At 38.7% G+C, this 19,076-nt stretch overlaps 1 protein-coding gene across 1 annotated transcript in view; it reads right to left on the bottom strand.

Annotated features, from left to right (window-relative positions):
* Positions 1-10,652: 10,652 nt before the first annotated feature.
* The window catches only part of LOC107095752 (homeobox protein Meis1), a 90,662-nt gene continuing 82,238 nt past the window's right edge, over positions 10,653-19,076 (bottom strand). The window contains exons 11-13 of the mRNA XM_015392010.1: positions 18,049-18,138; positions 17,148-17,245; positions 10,653-11,045 (exon numbers count right to left, since the gene is read on the bottom strand). Of these exons, the coding sequence (XP_015247496.1) occupies positions 17,187-17,245; positions 18,049-18,138 (149 nt within the window). The 3' untranslated portion in view covers positions 10,653-11,045; positions 17,148-17,186. The remainder of the gene's footprint in view (positions 11,046-17,147; positions 17,246-18,048; positions 18,139-19,076) is intronic.

Below are 19,076 nucleotides of genomic sequence, written 5' to 3' on the forward strand. Positions count from 1 at the left end.
ATAGATAGATAGATAGATAGATAGATAGATAGATAGATAGATAGATTGTATTTAGGCATGATGTAATCCTTAAGGCTGCTTCAAGTTGAATGTCAGGTCTAAATGTGCCAGATAATATAGTTTTTGGTTATTCTATATTATTATTATATAGGGCCTATATTAGAAATATAAATGAAAGGGGGCAGACACTGTTGAAAACACGTTGTGCTTTCAACAGTATGGCTTCTAAATGAAAGACTCTATTTAACATACTTACACCTTTACATGCTCTATTTATATAGTTGAGGAATAAAGTTTTTACAGCTTTAAATTTCCAAATAATGTGGTAAAAAACCTGGAAGGTTGCACACACTTTTAAGAGGTCTGAAGGCTAAAAAATAGGAAATTCATACTTTCCTGTCTCAGAGTAATCCTGGTGGCATAATTAGTCCTACAATCACCTACTGGATAGGGTAAACATAAATGCAATTCCTCAGAAAAAATAAAAAAAATAATAAACAAAGACAAAGTTATAAATATATCAAATTTGCAGACAGCTATGCTTTCTTTTTTTTAGTGTTTTCAAAGTCAGATCAGCAAATAAAGCTAAACAGCAATGTTAGAAAAAAAATCTTAGTGTAAATCTGCCAGTTAGAGTGTGACTCTGAACCTCATAAAACGCCTTCAGTAAACAAACTTTTACATAATTAGATAACAGTGTAAGTATAGTGGGATTATTCTAAAATAACCTCTTTTTTCAAGCTTTCAGCAAATTTATCAGTTAGACTCAATAATTTGCCAACCTTGACTAATTAAATCCGAACTTTGGTTGCACTTAGATGATGATTTTCGAGCTGCTTTCAGTCTAAAACGTTGCTCTGCCTTCCTCATAAACACAAGCTCACACGTTGGATACTACAACAACAGCAGGCGGAGAGAGAAAGAGGCAAGAAAAGGGAGGAGATGCAAACAACTGCAGCAACAGCAGCGATGAAGACGCACATTTTCACGGTTTGGGGAGCTGACAGGGTGAGAGCAAGCGGAGCTGACATTTTTCTTTCCCCATCACCGATAGGAGCCTGATGAATATGTGAGACGGGTGGCAGATTCACGGCAAAGGCAACCAATTACTAAACAGAGACAGAAAGACAGAGGGAAGGAGACTTCACGCGCACTAGTCTCCAGCTTCTTTTAGAGTAACTTTCCGAGACCAAGACTGAATCTGCTCCAACTAAAGATTATCCAATAAATAACTGACATATATACGAATGTAAAGCAGGAACAATTAGATTTACAAACTGCTAAAAAACAGAAGAAAATGCAAGAAACTATGCGCTCCATGGAGTGTGTGAGGGAACCACTGCATTTTCAGACAATACGCAGACTGGAAGAAAGCAGAAGTAAACTAATACCAAAACGCAAGCCAGAGCCAATAGCCTATAAACTTTATCTTAAGTTTTCAGGCTGGAATTCCGTCCCGCTGTCCTGTCTGGACTTGCTGTTACTCTGTTTACTTTAAGAGGCCAGAGCTCCGCGTCTGCGCAGAGAGCAGAGCTGCAGTCCAGCCGCTATGACGCACACTGATGCTTAATAATAATAATAATTAGAGCAGGAAGATGGATTATCATATTTTTTTTATTGTTCTGTTCCTTTGTTTTTATGCATCTTTTGAAACACTCAGTAATATTCATGAAAGCCACAACTAAGCCACTTTATTGGTTTATTTTTTGCGCTCTGTTGCACCCTCACTCATTTTTCCTTGGTGTAATTTATCCCTTTATTTAAGGCTTTAATTTACCAATGGAAGCTCTTTTAAATCCTCCTTTTTGAAAGCTGTGTGTTAGGGTGAAATAAAAAGATGCCCAGTGCATAAGTTAGTTTTATTCTAACGGTTATATTGGTTATTTTTGGTTATGGGATTGTATTTTTGGATAGCCTCACCAGGTGTGTGCACCTGAATATATCCCCTCACCCTCTCTGTGATCTTTTGGTTCCTCTCTTCTGGTGCTGCCAAGGTGACCTTGGAGAGAGGTGGAAATTCAGGAAGGTGCTGACAGAAACATCTCTAGTTCTGAAATAGCCGCGGTTGAGCTTTTCTTCCCTGGGAAGGTGCGCTGCCAGCCGCGTTTCCCTCAGCCGCAGCAGGAGCACCGAGCAGGGGAGCCGCAGGGGAGAGTGCCTTAGCCAGGAACAAGCTCTCTCAGGTTCCGGAAGCCTGTAGATGTGGAGCAGAGAAGCTCACCGCAAGGCAAACACGATGCCCCAAGCTTATGCCTCATGGAAATGTCGGAACTGGCACAGTTGATTATCTGAAGCGTTTATCTTTCAAAGTCAGACTCTTGTCACTGTGCGCCCCTCTCCCTCCCAAAAACCCCATACCCTGTGGCATGGGTAAAGGTTCCTTCATCAGATAGTAAAAAGGTTTCAGCAAAAAAGAAAAAAAGTATTGTAAATATAATAGATAACGCCTTTATAGGTAAGAATAATAGTATACATTTGATCCTTGTTATACAAATGTTCAATGATACATTTTGAGATAATTCAACCCTATGTTTCAGTTGTAAAAAACAAAAACAAAAAACAAAAAAAGGTATTTTTATAGTTTGTTCATTTATGGGGAGTACAGTATTCTAAAAGCTAGACTGCAACATATATGACATAAAGACCTGTAGTTCAGTAGAGTAGTGAAAATCTGGATTTCAGTCATACTGATAGGGAAGGAATGATTATTTCCAAGCAAAAAGATGGATTTACTACTAAAATATATATATTTTTTATAATATTTTTTGCTAGCTGTATTTCTTTGACATATACTTAAACGTTTAAACAATTTGTTCAATGTGGAAAAATTAGAAAATTTGATAAAAATATCAATGTTTTAATATTTCTAAAGATGACTGAAGACTGAAATGATCAGTATGTCTATGGTAGCATAAATGATAGAAAGCATGGTTTAGCTTTTTATGGTGAAAATAAAGACTCAAACGAATCTTTTTTAATGTGTTTCACTTTTGAATGTCTAATTTGATCACAGCTTTTCCACACAAAACAACAACAACAACAACAACAAAAAAGATAAAATATCACCCTTCCACATTGAAATGACAGATCCACCACATCCTACATCGCACCCCAGTAAGGCACTAAAAAGCAATGTGATAAATAATCTTAATCATCTACATACATCCTGTAGATGAAGTTTTGGATGCATGCTTTTGACATCATCCTAAATGCTTCTTTAATAGTTATTCAAAGGAGGCTTGTGAAACCAAACCTCAGACAGGAAGCTGAAGCTTTTTTTTTTTTTTCCAGAACATCTCTATCCCAAATAAACTCCTACTTCTAATGTTGCAAAGAAAAATCATTCAGCATAATATCTCCCTCCACTAATATTGGGTTCCTTTTTAAATTTAAAAGTAATAATCTTCTTCCATCCAGTATTTTCTCTGCATTTCTGCATCTCTGCGGATGTACAGGGGTTAAACAAATGAAACCAACTGTTTGCCTCCCTTTCTCTGTCCTGTTTTTCCTCTCATCACAGCATTAAAAAAAAGGAAACTCAGAGGAGAGCAGTAGAGGCTGGAGAAGCTGCAGATAATGAGAGCCTGCTTGCATTAAATGGACAAACAGCAATCCGGCATCTCCTGACCCCTTCATGCTCCTCTCGGCTCCATTGATCATCCCCCCCTTATGAGATAATGCAATTACAAACATCAATAAGGAGCTGCGAGGGGAATCATTATGTGGTGACAGTGATAAATGATGCTGCAGAAAATAGCGGGCTCCTCTCAAACAATCCGCGCGCCCAAGGGGCTTTTGAGGGCCGGGGCCCCGTCGCCAAGGAGACAGATGACATCCAAAATGGCCCTCGCTCAACAGTCTTTCTCAATTCTTTTGCTTCCCGACTCTTTTTCTTCAACAGATTGTGCTTTTTTTGCCTTCTCTCCCTCCTTTTGTTTCAGAACCAGCTGCCACGCGACTTTCTAAGGTGGAGGTTAGAAAGTCTGTCCTGAAAGGTGTTTGGAAGATAACATTTCATCTGTATTCTTGTCCATATTGATTTCAAAAAGCTGTCTTAGCTGTGCTAATGTTTCTAGTGCAAAGATTATTTTGGTATAGACTAGATTTGATTCTTAACTCTCTAGTTAAACAAATGTTTAAAAAAAAATATATCAAAAACTGCTAAATAAGCCTGCGATTTTGATTATAAGTGGAAATAATGTTGACTTAGAAGTTACAAGGCACTTCATGATTTTAATAAATTCAAAACAGATTTTGATTTCATATTATTGAAATAAGTCATCCGGGTTTCTGGCATTCTACTTTTAATCTAGTTAAACCTAGGACACAAAAGGTTATATTTGATTAGTTATATTTTTACATATTTTTTTCCTATACGTTAAAAGGAGCCACAAAAAATAATAACTCCTGATTAAATTATATAATGGAATTAAGATATTGAAAAACTTTATATATCTATTTGAAGAAGGTGGCAGTAAATGAGTTAACCTAACAACCACAGTAAAATCATTGTGCCTATATCAGCTGCATTGCATGTGATTTAGAGGCCTAGATGACTTGAGCAATAGCTCCATCTCTAAAGCAAAACTGCTCTTAAATGTTGGATTTTTACTTTCTTTTTTATTGTCAACCAACGATAGCTAAGATCCTATTTATTGGAAACAACTTCCTCGAGGTTGAGAAGCTCAGCTTAACTTTATTGCTAGTGCTACATCTAAACTGGTTGAACTGGAAAAAATGTAAGATTTGAGCACTACTCAGAAATTTCCATCAGGAAATCTGATGACAGTTTCTACCTTTGAATATCCTGATATAGTCATTTATATTTCAACCTTTTCAAACACAACAGGTTAACTGTTCTCTACTGGACCTACTAACTTGACCAAACCAACATTTTCAACTATTTTGGTGTTTAGGTGGGAAGTATTTCTGGAAAAAGTTGATGTTTTGGTAATATATATATATATATATATATATATATATATATATATATATATATATATATATATTAACTGTGTTTATTGGCTAATATTTAATTCATCTCAAAACATTTTATAGTATATTTGAGTTGTTGCTAAATGAAATCAATTATATCTCTTTTCACAATATAAAAACAAAATACCAATCTTCTCAGCTTGTCCAATTTCTAATAAAGATAAATCACGTAGCCCTAAAAGGATTTTTAGATGTTTATAGAATATTATTATTAATGATAATTATTAATATCTTTAGTAATGTTAATAATAATAATATATAACTTATAATTGCAAATATATAATACTCTTGTATCAATGTAAAAAGGATCTAAATGTATAAAATTTAAACCTGTATAATTTTTTTTATAGTGAGTGTTTTGAATACTTTTTTCATGTTTTCCTTGATTTACTCTTTGTGTGAGTTTATGTAATGAGAATTATGTTGTTTTTTTCCCCCATTTCTCAGTCTATGAGTATTTTTTAATATTTTAAATACAAGATGATCAACTGATTTACAGCTGACATAAAACGCTTGATATCTCTAAAAAAACTATGAGATTTTATATGCAACTTAAACGAGAGATTAACACAAACACATTAAAAACACGTTCAAGGAACAGTTTTGATTAGTTCGTTATGTTTTTTTTATTATTATTATTTCATTAATCAACTAATTGTTTGCTGGGTTTTTTTGCCCTCAATTAACCCGATTTCACATTAAACACCGACGTTCATCTAAGACGCACAGCTCCCTGTCCGGGTTTCCCGCATTGAACCACAAACGCGCAAACATATGTGCCTTGTGGGAGGAAGACAGGCCTGTGTGGACACCTCCACTGCTCTGGAACATGTTTCTGCTCCATTCATTATACCTGATGGTTCACTCCGCGGTCAGTTTGTGTTGAAAAGGGACAGCCTAAGCCTGCAATCACTGCGACAAACTACATTTCTATACATTTCAGCTCTCAAAAAAAAAAAACTGGAAACAAAAAATTTGAAAGTGCAAGAGATAGTTAGAATTTAGGTCATATACGACAAATTTCTCCCTTTTGCTTTTTATTAAAAAACAAAACGAGTTCCACATGCTTTTAACCCACTATCAATACATTTTTTATTTAGATGTATGATTTTTACCGAGCTTTGATTCTTTGAGATATTGGCCAAACTACTAACGTGTTGTAATAAATATATTTTTTTATTTGCACCCTTTTCCGGATAAAAAACAATATATTTTGATGATTAGAGCGCAAATGATATTAAAATGATTCAGCTGCTCTACGAGAAACTAATACTAACAAAAAGCCCAGATTTATATCTAGGACTGATTGATGAATTTGATGCTTTAGTTATGGAACATTTTAATGTTATATTAGTTTCCATATTGTGAGCCATCGTATCTGTTTAGCCCTTAATAAAAACTACTGATCGCATTCTTTCTGTGCGCTCTGCGTCCGTGCGTAAAAGGAGACGCTGCTTTTGCGCCGTCTCCAAGCTTTCCACCCCTCGACTCGGACAGTTACAAGGCCCCCCTAAAGAGGGCAGTCATGCATGGGCTTTCTACTGCAAGTCTCCACCGCTCCCAGCGGCCACGGGCTCAGGAATTCCCATTTCCCAGCCTCGGATCTGCAAGCCACGCCGGAGAGACGCGAAGCAATTAAAACGTCGCCGCTTTTTTTATTTTCAGACTGAAAAGTGTCGTTTTTTTTTTTCTTCCTTGCTTCTCCTGTAGTGCAAATAGCATTCAGCCAGAGAGAAGCGATAAAAACACAATAGTTGCTGGGAGGACACAGAGACAGATAGAACTGATTTATTGGCGCGTATTGTTGAGGATAAAACAAGGTTTTCGTTGTTCGACAAAAAAAACCAAAACAAGATACTGACTTTGACTTTTAGGTCTGCCCTCCGAAATGTTTTAATCAGACTAAAGTCGCTCGGCTCCGCAGTCCCCCTCCCTCCCTCCTCTGAAGCGCGGTGTAATCCCCGAGACAACTCCGGCTACCGGAGCGCTGCTCGGGCTGCGAGCAATATGGCTTGAGGGAGAACTAATCTCCCCCATTTACGCATTTGGAGATATTTTTTTTTCCTAAATAAATTTTAATCCTAAAGGAAGAAATGTTGGCTTCCTCTGTCATACCCCAGCCCCCTCTCTCTCTCTCTCCGACTCTCTCTCTCTCTCTGTGTGCGAGTAAATTACAGCAGAACGCATGCATTAGCTGCACATTTTCCGGCAACAGTGGGAGACTCCAAGTCCATGTCCCCTTTCTGCTTTCTTCAATGTAAACATGTTTATCGCTGATTTTGCCTCAGAGAAGCATGAGCTCCTAATAATATGTTATAGTCTATCATTTAAAGTGTCTTGCAAAAATGTTCAGAGCGTTTTAACGTTTTCACAGTTGGCTCCATGACAAACTTAATGCATGTTTGGGTTTAATTGGTTGTTCTATTGTTAAAAAAAAAGGAATAACTGATAAAGTTTATCTGTTTTTAAATGTCTGAAACAGAAATCTGAATAGTGCTTTATGCATTTGTGTTCAGATCTGTTTAAGTTAATTAACCTAAATAGAATCTGCTGAAATCAGCTGTTTCAGAAAGTCAGTGTAATGGTAAAAAAATTGTGTTTGATTTCACTTTTAGTGAAGCTGTTCACTTCAAACAAAGTTTAAAAAAAGCCCATGGTTACTTTGGAGGAGCTGCAGAGATTTAGGATGTAGTTTGGAGAGTCTGGAGAAAAGGCAGTTCTAATTTAAGCACTCCACATATCTATACTTCTATGGGCAACCATGGTGAAACACGGAGGTGGCAGTATCATGCTGAGAGGATGCAGATGCCCCGCAGGGACAGAGAAGCTTGTCAGTCTTGGTGGAAGGATGAATAGAGCTTGTTACAAGTACATTCAGAAGCAAAACTTATTTGGGGCATCTTAAATCAAGCTGAGTTTTCTGACTCAGTTTCAGCGACTTTGTGTAGAATGGGGGAAAAATTGAATTCAATGTGAGAGGTTTGCAGAAACATATGTGAAAACTTGCACCAACAATTGTTGGAAAATCTGGTTTTACATACAAAATATATCAGGACTTAATACAAATGTTAAAAAAAACTTTTGGATTTGTTAAAAAAAAAGGTAAAAACCATGTAAGATTTTTCCTTAACCTCACAATTATAAAAAACTTTGTGTCAATCTTTTACATAAAATCCATGTAAAACCTACGGAATTAAATCATTTCTGCGACACAAAATTTAGAAATGTTTACGAGGCATGAGTAGGCTAGTTCTGCAGGGCGCTGAATCTGTATAACAATATAATCTGAGACTAGTTAAATAGTGTTATTTGAAGAAAAGTATTTATTTACAACAAACATGTACATATATACCCTTCCACGTAAAAGCATACGAATCATGACTTTGTCTTTAAAGGAATTTTTTAAAGATGTGCACGTCTGAAGCAATGGATAGTGGAAGCACTGATAACACACACACACACACTCCACCTCACCCATGTTCCCAGGCACATCAATACTGTCCCACATATGCTGCACACAAGCAAAATAAACTGCTGGGCAGTTGATTTAACCCTTGGTTTATGCTGTTGGTCTGAAAGTTGGGTTGTTGTAATTAAATATGTGGTCAAAAATTATAGTTCGTTTGTTGAGTTAGAGGCTATAAGATGCCTCGTCATTCTTCAACGACAGCTAATTTGTACTGTGTGATTCCCGGATCCAACTTTAGCAAAACCTCTTTGACCAGATTAAAATAGAAGTGGTTAGATGGTTTAAATGATGCTGTATATTAATGGTAGTTTGAGAGGATTTTGTTCAGATCTTTAGTTCACACTAGGGGAACTATGTCGTGGACTTACAGTACAACAATTAGCCTTTTAGCTGCTAATTAGCTAGTGCTAACAAGTGGACGATTTAAACTTGGTCATACAGACAACGCTACGAAGCCATTCTGACGTTGTGATAAATTATTATCGATAATTTTTTGTATAAATATGATGTTTATATATTTCTTAATTCAGAAATAAGCTGATAGAAGAAATAATTGCAATTTTAATCCAAATATTACATTTTCAGTAATCCTGGTTGTGGGTCGTTCTATTCTTTCCACATTTTTGCAGCCTTAATTTTAGAAAGTAGTCACTTTTAAACTCAACCAAAGGGGTTAAAAAATGCAGATAGGGGACTTGTAAGCACTGCTGGGACTTTTTCAGGCTCACATAGGTAACCTGAATCTTATCTATACGAGTTTTTCTTTCAGTACAAAGCCACCAGTGGAAAAAGGAAAAAAAAAAGCAACGAGCCACTAACTCACTGCGCACTATGGATGAAGTGAAAACATATTTTAAAGCCAGTTTTTTTCTCTTTGTGCAAGGAAGTCCTGAAAGCTTAAAGCCTTGTGCATACAAATTCTCAATTCAGGGCTAGGTTGGTTTTTAACAAAACAGATTTTAGATACAATTGTTTTAACATTCTCTTCCGTATGCAGATCAAAGTTGGATCAATTAGTTGAATTTAAAAACAAACAGAAAAAAAACCAAATAAATGAAGTGTGATATAAATGCTGTTATCCGTAGCATTATCATCAAATGATGAAGAGGGGAGAATCCGTTGGGCATGAAGCGCCACCATGTGATATTTAACACATTAATAAGAAATGGGAAGAGACTTTTAGACGCCCTTAATCACAGACACAAAAGAAGAAAACATGTCTTTCGATTTATACTTGTAGTTTCCCCATTAATTCTGAGAATATCTTTAAAGACTGCATCATCATGACTACATTACATGGATCTCTCTTTGAAGGTAAAATCAAAACAGGAGTAAAAGGGACAGCAGGAAAAACTTGTCCGTCTGGGTCAAGGAACTAACTTTTCAGTGTTTATCATCTATCTGATGAGCTTCATCATCTTTTTCTGCAGAAAAAACAATAAGTTAAAGAAAAGTCATGCCAGCAGCTAATCAAAGAATTTTAGCTCAATAAATATGGAAAGTCGCAAAGACTTGAGATAAAACTGTAGCCAAACTGACAGAAACGGACGTTTCTGCAGCATGCATGTCCATCTGGAGGCTGTGATTTATGAAGGATAAACACAAATAAAACGCCTGGATCAACGACGGCCCACATTATTCATTAATAGCTGCAAAACTTAGAGCAGACATTAGATTTATTCTCTCACTTCTTTTCAAAAAAGGCTATGTGGTTGGGTTTGCTGAGCAGATTTGTTGGTAATGGTGCATGAACACACACACTCTTTCCGACACACACACACACACACACACACACACATAGAATAAGGAAAGAAACCAGAAAAAAAGAGCAAAAAGTTCACATCCTTTTTTAAAAAATCTATTAGAAACAACATAATATGCAGAACAATACAATAGCATTTACAATACTTAGTTTCCCAGTTCTTGTGAGAGTCCAGCGTAATTTTACAACAGTATACAGTATATTTTCTTTCTCCACTCACATCCCAAACTAGGGCTTGATATAGTTTTATACTTTTAATTTCATTACTCTCATCATCCCTCCATCCAGGTTTCAATCCACCATATTTTTTTAAAGGGCACCTCCTCTGTTTTGCTACAGCGTCCTGTCCGTTGCAGACATTGGCTTCTCTTTGGTCCAAGTCCACTGTCCCAAAGAGAGGAGCCATCCCCAGGATAAGTCTTTTTACGTTTGCTGTCAAGAGCTGAGAATAGATCAACCAGGTGCCACATTCACCAGAGGTACAGGCAAATCGCCCAAAGAGTCAATCACAATCACTTTGTTGGAGGAGTCAGCATGGGGCGATCGGGCCTCAGCAAAGAGGCAGAAGTTTGTGGCCACCAGAGAAGAAGAAGCAGTGTTCCGTGTTCACCCTACTTAGGTGAATTTTGATCAGCTCAGCTCAGTTCGATTCTGGTGAAAAGATTAGAGGCAGCCAGGGAAAATGTCCGCATGGCAGGCATCAACCAGATAAAACGGTTGCTGATTCTGGAATCTTGGTTTTGTTGGTTATAGGCATCAGGAGGTCGAGATGTCCTAAGCTCCACAGGCCTCCAGGAGACACATGATTCCCCTCCAGCTCTGAGAAGAGACAAATTCAGTTGGTTAAAACTTCATTCCATTCACGGCAGTACTGTCAACTTTATACAGACAAAAAACAACCACAGAACTTGGGATTAGATATTTAGCCTTAGGTGAAATGGTAAATTTCCAGTACATGATGTTTTCCACGTGGATTAAAATTTTTAATTGTTTATCTCCAACCAGAGAACCTTCGCTATAAGTTTACTGTGTCCACCATGTGGTTACAAGGCTTTTTGGCTCTCCCATAAAGCTCTTTTCTTCTCCAATGATTTAAGACGGGTCTGTTACGTTTCTTTGGTTTCCAGTGAATTTCTTTTCTTTTTATACTCTAAAGATCTATTTGAAAACTCTAGGCTTGTGGTCAAAAAACCTATATTGAGCTAAGCACTCATAATTTACTTAGATGCTCTGAATAAATGGCATCTGAAGGAAGCCTTGGTTGCACAGGGGGGTATTGGTGTATATATGGGAAATACCTCAGAAAGAAAGAAAATGTAAACCACAAAATACAATACATTACTTTGTGTTGGAATACCACAAGTAAACCAGAAAAACGTTTCTGCTGTAACGTGAAAAAAAGAGAAAAAAATATTTTAATGAGTGTGAATACCTTTATAAGGTACTTAACAGTTCATGAGTTAAATTATTTCAGCAGCAGAAACTATTTTTAATTAAGTCTAACTAATGGAAGCACCAATAATTTTGGAAAAATTTAGAAAAAATGCACTAAAATAGATTTTTTTTTTCATGATGATGGACAATGATTACATGAACAGTGTAAAAAAAACAGCTCCTTGCCCTTGTTTGATCAGTTCTGCATGTTCATCGGAATGGTCGACCTGGAGATGGACTCCACATGAAGATGCAATAGAGAGACACAGAGGGCTTCGAAGGTTTTAGTGAGTTAATCCTACACCCGACAGTAATGCTACTTTAGCAGGAGGTAGGGACTTAGAGACCAAACACATCATCAGCTTGAAGCGATACTAAGTGTGCAACATTTCCTGGATGATCTGTTGAACTGGACTACAAGCCAACGTAAAATTAGCCTTAGACTCTCTCAAAAATCTCACAGTCAATCATTTCAAAGACAGACTTCAGCCTGCAAGACCTTAATGGGTCCAACAACAATTTTGCCTGTTGAAGGATACTAAAGTTTCATAGATACATGCAAAAAACCAAAGACGCCATCTATGCCATCTTGACTGCTTGCATTCCTTTTATATAGCAGCAACAATAGTCCTCATCTATCTCTCAGCAGGTGGAAGTGACCAGCGAGGGAACGTGGCCGATGTTGCTGTCAAAGCTAAAGAGCAAGAGGTGAGACGGATAGACGATAGTCACCTGAGAGTGCCGTCCACGCGTACACACAAACACACATATACACAAGAGGACCATTACGCTCAACACAAAAGCAAGAAAGGAAAAGATTAAGGAGCCTGAGAACAATAATAGCTTCCCGCTTCCCCTCATCCATCAGTTTTAACAAAGCTACAAAGGAGGAAAAGTGTAGTTTGTTTAAGACTGGTGTGAACTATTGTGATAGCTGTTGTTAAACAGGTTTATTGTGTTATTATCAATGTTAAAGGCAACAAACCTGTGATATTTTCAATGTTATGCTACAATTTAGGGGTTTATTTTTACATGGAATAACAACTTTTTTTCCACAAACAATTTGAAAATTGTGCTTCGCATTTGGATTCGGTTTCATTGACTATAATACCGCTATATGAACTCCAACGATTCACAATGACTTGAAACGATCACAGATGAATGCCTTTTCGTTTATCCAGCTTATATGAAAAGGCTGAGAATTTCTTTTTTTTTTCTTCTTTTTTTTTTCTTTAGCAAAATAGCTCTAGATCAGTCAGACTGGATTACGACTCTGGATAAACAGGATTTTTTTCAGATTCATGATACATTCTCTATTTTTAGTTTAACTAGGCCATTCTAAAACACACACATATATATATATATACTTGTATCTTACCCAGTAAAGTCTATCAACAGCACGCTGTGGTCAGGGTTTTATTGTTACTGTCTGCCAATAATCAGTTCTATCATCCCATCATCATTGATCAGATTCGCTGATCCTGCTGAAGTAAATCTTCTCTCCTCTTATAGTGATGGTATGCTGAGGTACATGTGCAGTGTCTTTTTGTGTTTTCTGTGTTCATTTAGAAATTAACTGAATTCTAGAGGCAACTTTTGCACTATAGGGAGCAAAACATTTTTTCCACTGCTTGTATGTTAAGTTCCACATGTTTGGAACTAAACATACAAGCAGGATTTTCTAAGCAGCAAAAATAGCAGCATGTCAAATTTCCTTATAACCTAAAGAGAACTTTAACAGAACTTGCCTGAGAAATCATACGTTCCTTTTGTGTTCCTAAATAAGTGTCCAAATAAGCAGAGCATCAACAGTTCATTCATCTGTCGCTGAGTCGTGTGACTTTCCTGCAGGTTAACAAGGCTGCACTGATTACTGCGGTAAACTCGTGTCAAAAGGCCAATAATGCTATGAGTGCTTGAAGGAGCTCAACATTGCTTATGGGGTTTTTCACCTAATAAGCAAATCAATACATCGAGCTGTAAGTCTCATTTCCTCGACTCCGAGGCGGATTCCACAGGGGCCAAATCAACAGGGACACACATTCACATGGACAATACAAGGGGCCACACAATCCCCATGGGGACCTGTTTTTCTTTTTGTGTTTTTGTTTTGCTCTCTCTTTTCTACCCAGTGTCCCTTAATAGTAAAGTTTCCCCGACAGGAAAACAGAGAATTTGAAGAGGCGGGGGTAATAGTGGGAGGGTTTGTGGAAGTTGGAGTTGAGGGAAGGGATCTTGACCCCCTATGCAGAAGGTTAACAAATTTGCGCTTAATGATTTCAGCAATGAATTCTGGGACAAAGGGTCTCCAGCCGAGACTGGCGGAGAAAGCATCCGTTCATTCAAGCGTTCTTGATTTGGGGAAAAGCTCCTAATGGGCAAAACCAAGTAACAAATTCCATACTCTCTGCGTCATAATTAATTCTTCCACTCTGTGATAATTCTCCTGAAACCTGAAATTACAGTTAGCAGGGGCAGCACATGGCTAATTTTGGGGAAGAGGGAAAGCAGAGAGAGAGGAAGAAAGGAGGAGGAAAAAAAAAGGGAAATGGGGGTAAGGGTCATCCGAGAGTCATTCCCGTCACAATCAAAGGCTCGGCTCGCTTCTGCTTCACTTGCTGGGCTTCATCTCTGCTGACAGGTGTATTGTTTCGCAAGGGGATATAAGCTCCGTAATCATCACTGGGTGGAAAGCATAACGCTCTCCACTAAGCAGGACTAATTGGCTTTAGTTTTAACTAATGTTGCTGTGTGACTGCCAGGCACACCTTCTGTAACGAGGCTCGGCACAATAACCGCTCAATTTAGCCCCTGCAGTAAGAAAATCTCAACGCTGCTAATGAAAATTGCTTATAAAATATAATGAACCTGTGCTCTCTTAATCAAATAAGATAACTGTCCCCACTCCTCCCTCACGTAATAACCTATTAATTTAATTGGTCATGAAAGAATATAACACATCGCTTACTTTTAAATGACCTAGAAAGGAAAGGAGGAAAACTCGATAGAGACGAGCTGAGCTGATGAAGCTGTAAGGGAAACACTAGTTTGTGAAGAAGAGACATTTTCCTGTCATCATCAGTCTCTCAGCTTCTCTCCTCGTCCCGCCTCCTTCCTTTTACTCCCTCTCCACCCTCCCTTTTATCATTTACTCTTCTTCCCCCTTTCTCACTCGCCCATCTCTTCATCCGCCCCTCCCTCCTTCTTTCTTTCCTCTACCTCTCTGTCTCTGTCCTTTATTTTTTTTTTTCCCTTCCCCTCCTCACTCTTCCCGTCTTTTCCGCGCCTCAGCCCCGTCTCACCGAGGATTCCTCTGGTGGCCCAATTACGGGATTCAGCAGGCAAATTGAGGCTGTTTAAAGCGAGGTCTGCTGGGAAGGCTAGCAGCTGCTGGAAAGAGGCTGCCCGGACGCGCCGAACAAACCCTGGTGTTTACACACTTTGCACAGCAACACAAACGCAAACACACACGTTGAGCTCTTCCTTCTGCTTCCTCTTCCTGAATCCTGAACCTGAAAGATGCGGTTCCGTTTGAGATTTCTGGCCTTTTGTTGTCGCCGGCGACATTGGAGGCGAAAACAAGGGGGGAATATTTTCGCTACAGTGCACGCGCATTGCACAGTGGGTTAATGGTCCCTATTTTTGTAAACTGAATAAGTCAAATCCATTGGTCACACCTCTGGTGACGGCATATTTAATTTGGATCTAGTCAATTAGGCCCAGCTAAGCTCCATACCCTGCTGGCTACCTCCTCCATTTTGCAGTAGTTTGTGTCCCTTCTCTGTGCCAGGAGTAATCCTATTAGCATACACACACACATATGCACATGCATATATACAGTTATACAGCCCAGCATGGAGTTACATAGGCTAACACCCACACATCAGCATGTATTTCACTTATGAACGTTGTGCGCTTTACATTCAGCCAAGGTGGCACACACGCACAATGAAAACAATGATGTGTTCGGCTGAGATTGGACCCAGCGCCGCTTTAAAACACAATGTGCTCTGTGACACCAGCCAGCCTGTATACATCCAGAATTATGTGGGAGTCTGTTTTGCCCTGGGGCAAGAGTGAGGGAAGGGATAAGAGAGAGGAGGGGGAGAAGTGAGAAGGAAGAGGGAAAAAAAAGAAACTAGAAAAAAGGTGTTGTGTGAAAGAGATGGAGAGAGGAAAATTGACAGTGAGAAAAACCACAATGTCGGAGCGAGTATGAGGAAGACATGGAGGGAAGGAGGTGGTGGGTTTAGGAGGGGCACCCCTGTAGCTGGTTAGTATGTGTGTATTAATGTGGCTCATGCATCAACAGCAACCTGGCAGATTTATGACACTTAAGGGGCGCTCACTTCTCTCGCTCTCCTTGCACCAACAACGACTGCTTACATTTTTGCCAATCAGTCTGTTGCCATAGCAACCTTCTACCTGCCCCCTCCCAACCCAGAAGGTCCCCCCCACCCATCTCCTGTCCCAATCCATCCCCGCCTTCTTTCCTTCTCTGCCAGTTTCCTCTTTCTTCCCCCCACATCTTAATAAATATTCAATCATGAATCACTTTACAAAAGAAAATTTCCCTCAAAACTTATACATTTTGTAACATTTTCTAACAGTAACTCCTATTATTATAATTTTTAGGCCTTTGTGGTTTTTCTCTGTTTTTCTTACTTTACTTCTCCCCATCCACATTTGCAGAAGAAATGTTTGATTTGTAGCTTTTGGAAGTGTGAGAACAACAGCGACACAGTATACTCAAGGAGTTACAGGGATGTGATCAAAGGCTCTTATCGCCACACCGAGGGTGGGAAAGAAGGAGAAGAGTGGAAATCTGCTGGGTGAAGAACAAGAGCCTGTTTGTATCTAAAAGCTATTCAGACATGCAGAAAATCAACTACATTTACTTTATGTTTGAATTTGAAAATGTTTAAAAAAACAGCATTCTGAACACTACTTTCTGTATCAGCGAGGCGTCTAGAGATTAAGGCTGAGGATACACAGATCTAAGAAGCTGTTTAAAAGGGAATTAATATTTTGTGTAAGATATCTTCAGTTTATTTTGGCCTTCAGACATTTTTGGCAACCTCTGGAAATCTAGAAATTAAAGCAAATTTCTACATTTTCCTGGATTAACACAAAATAACTGGCTGCGCTAACTAATAAAATACAGAATTTGAACCTTATAGTCTTAGTTTTAAACTATTATTAAATAGCTTCTTCACAAATGTTTTACTGTCCTCTCTCAAACACACACACAAAAAAAAAACAAAGTGTGAGGTCACCTTTCCAAATACATCTCACAGTAAATATATGACTATTGGAACTCAAGTAAAGACTTAAAGTATCTTTTATGATAAAAATCTAAATAATTTTAGCTTTCATTAGCAGAATAGCCTTGATAATAATCATTGAAAATATGACCTTTATTAAGTGGGGGAAAATATAACATTAAAAGGATATATGTATGTAAATTTTCCTTATCAGTCTACTTACATCCCCCATTGTGTTGTGATTGGTCAGACTCGGGAAGGGCTACATGTAGTGCCACTGACCTTCCATGCCCATGTTCATGCCCATTCCACCCATTGGCCCTGCGGGAACACAACAAAGAAACGTAAAAATTAGCAAAAGGTTTACAGTCTCTAGAAAAGTGTGTAGAAGCTCATTATCGATTACTACAACCAGGAATTAATTCACACAAGACTGTGCTTAGTAGGTGCTCTTTCACTATGAAGCTAATTTGACAGACAGCATAGAAACAAAGCCCTGTGGATTCGACTAGGAGCAGTGTGTGGAAGTGTTTTGAGGTGGGGTGCAGGGTGGCTAAGTCGCCCTGTAGTTTATCTAAACCTGCTGACTTCGAGTGGAGGCTGAGATTGGGTTTGAGACTTGACAGAGAATCCCAAAAAAACAGGGGATAGAGGAGGAGAAGAAGAGCTTAAGGACAAACTCTAGGATTAAAGCTGATGGCGTGAGAGAGGGACTGAGTTTCAAGGGGAGTAGGAGTGAGCAGGAGGAGGAGGATGGTGGTGTAATGTGATTGAGCACACCTGTTCTGGTGTATCCAAGAAAGAAGGGGGAGGAAACTGTGTTCGCATATCTTTCTTAGTGTGTTTGGAAGTGCACATCCTGCAGCATGCTGCAGTCGTAAAGGTTTAAATAAGAGCTTCTCTGTCAGCATGGAGATGAAATAAAAGATCGCTTCGGCAGATATTGGTTGTAAAACATTTCTACATCTGAAGAAATGCAAAAGGAGGACAAAAAGGTGGAAGAGGACTCGATTCGGGAAGAGAAGTGGATGGAAACGAGCCAAAAGAACCACAGGACCAGACTGAAGGAAGATAGCAAGAACAACAGAGAACAGAAAAGGACAGACACGCAGAGAAAGCCATACCAGGTGGTCTGATTCCCATGTGCTGCTGGCCGTCCATGACGAAGCCACCCATTGGCTGGCCATCTGGATTGTAGGGAGCTCCTTGACTTACTGTGGATGCAGGAGAAGAAGAGGAGGGAGGGGTGGAGGGATTGGTGGGAGGGAGCAGAGTGGTCAATTAGTCCTTTTAATTAAAGCTCAGTGGACGGAGTGGGATCATCTGTTGGCTGGTGCACTCACAGGACAACGCTGCTGTCTTTCAACGTCACTCTGCTCCATGCTGTTATGGCTAGCTACTGTAAGCCCCTGGCAGACTTTAACGCAGCTGAATGCTCTAATAGGGATCAGACTAAGAGTTTAATCTAAACTATGGTGCATTTAGGACATGGACTGTCCTTGGCTTCAGGGTTACGATTGGATAGTTTAAATTGTATTTTCATGATTATGCAGAGTTTCATCTAAATGTAAAGTCTGTTGGATTCTTTTGTGCCACCAGAAGGTCTGACAACAGAGTCCCCGCCGCTAACTTCAGTGAATTTATTTAGTTGTTAATGTGTCTGACCAATACAAGTAGTTCATAAATTGATAGATAAAGGATGATTTTTTATCTCATGTGTAAAGCACTTTCATTCCTCCCAACGAGTCTCAATTCAGCTTCCCCGAAGTAAAGCATACCCACGACACAGCTCTGCCGCCACCATAGTTCACTATGGAGATCATCCAATCAGACTGATACCAAGTGGCTTCCTCTACAGGAAATGCCTTTTTTTGCTGGTATGCCAAAAGGGTTGATTTAAATTCAATTTAAAGCTAACGACAGGAGAAAATATGGAAAAAGTTTAATAATTTCAAATACTTTTTGAAGGCTTGTAAATGTCAGATCTGTTTCTACTGTGGCTAAAGAAGGTCCTTCCCCCATGTCCAGATTAAAATGTAAAGTTCCTTCTCATTTAATCGAGATTTGATTCTATAATCTGCACACAGGTAATAATAAAATCAAGAATGCACGTTTTTGTAAATCCAAAACATTTCAGCTCCATAATTCTTGA

This window comes from Cyprinodon variegatus, unplaced genomic scaffold (genome assembly GCF_000732505.1).
Source record: "Cyprinodon variegatus isolate N-32 unplaced genomic scaffold, C_variegatus-1.0 Scaffold569, whole genome shotgun sequence".
In the NCBI taxonomy this organism is placed as follows: Eukaryota; Metazoa; Chordata; class Actinopteri; order Cyprinodontiformes; family Cyprinodontidae; genus Cyprinodon; species Cyprinodon variegatus.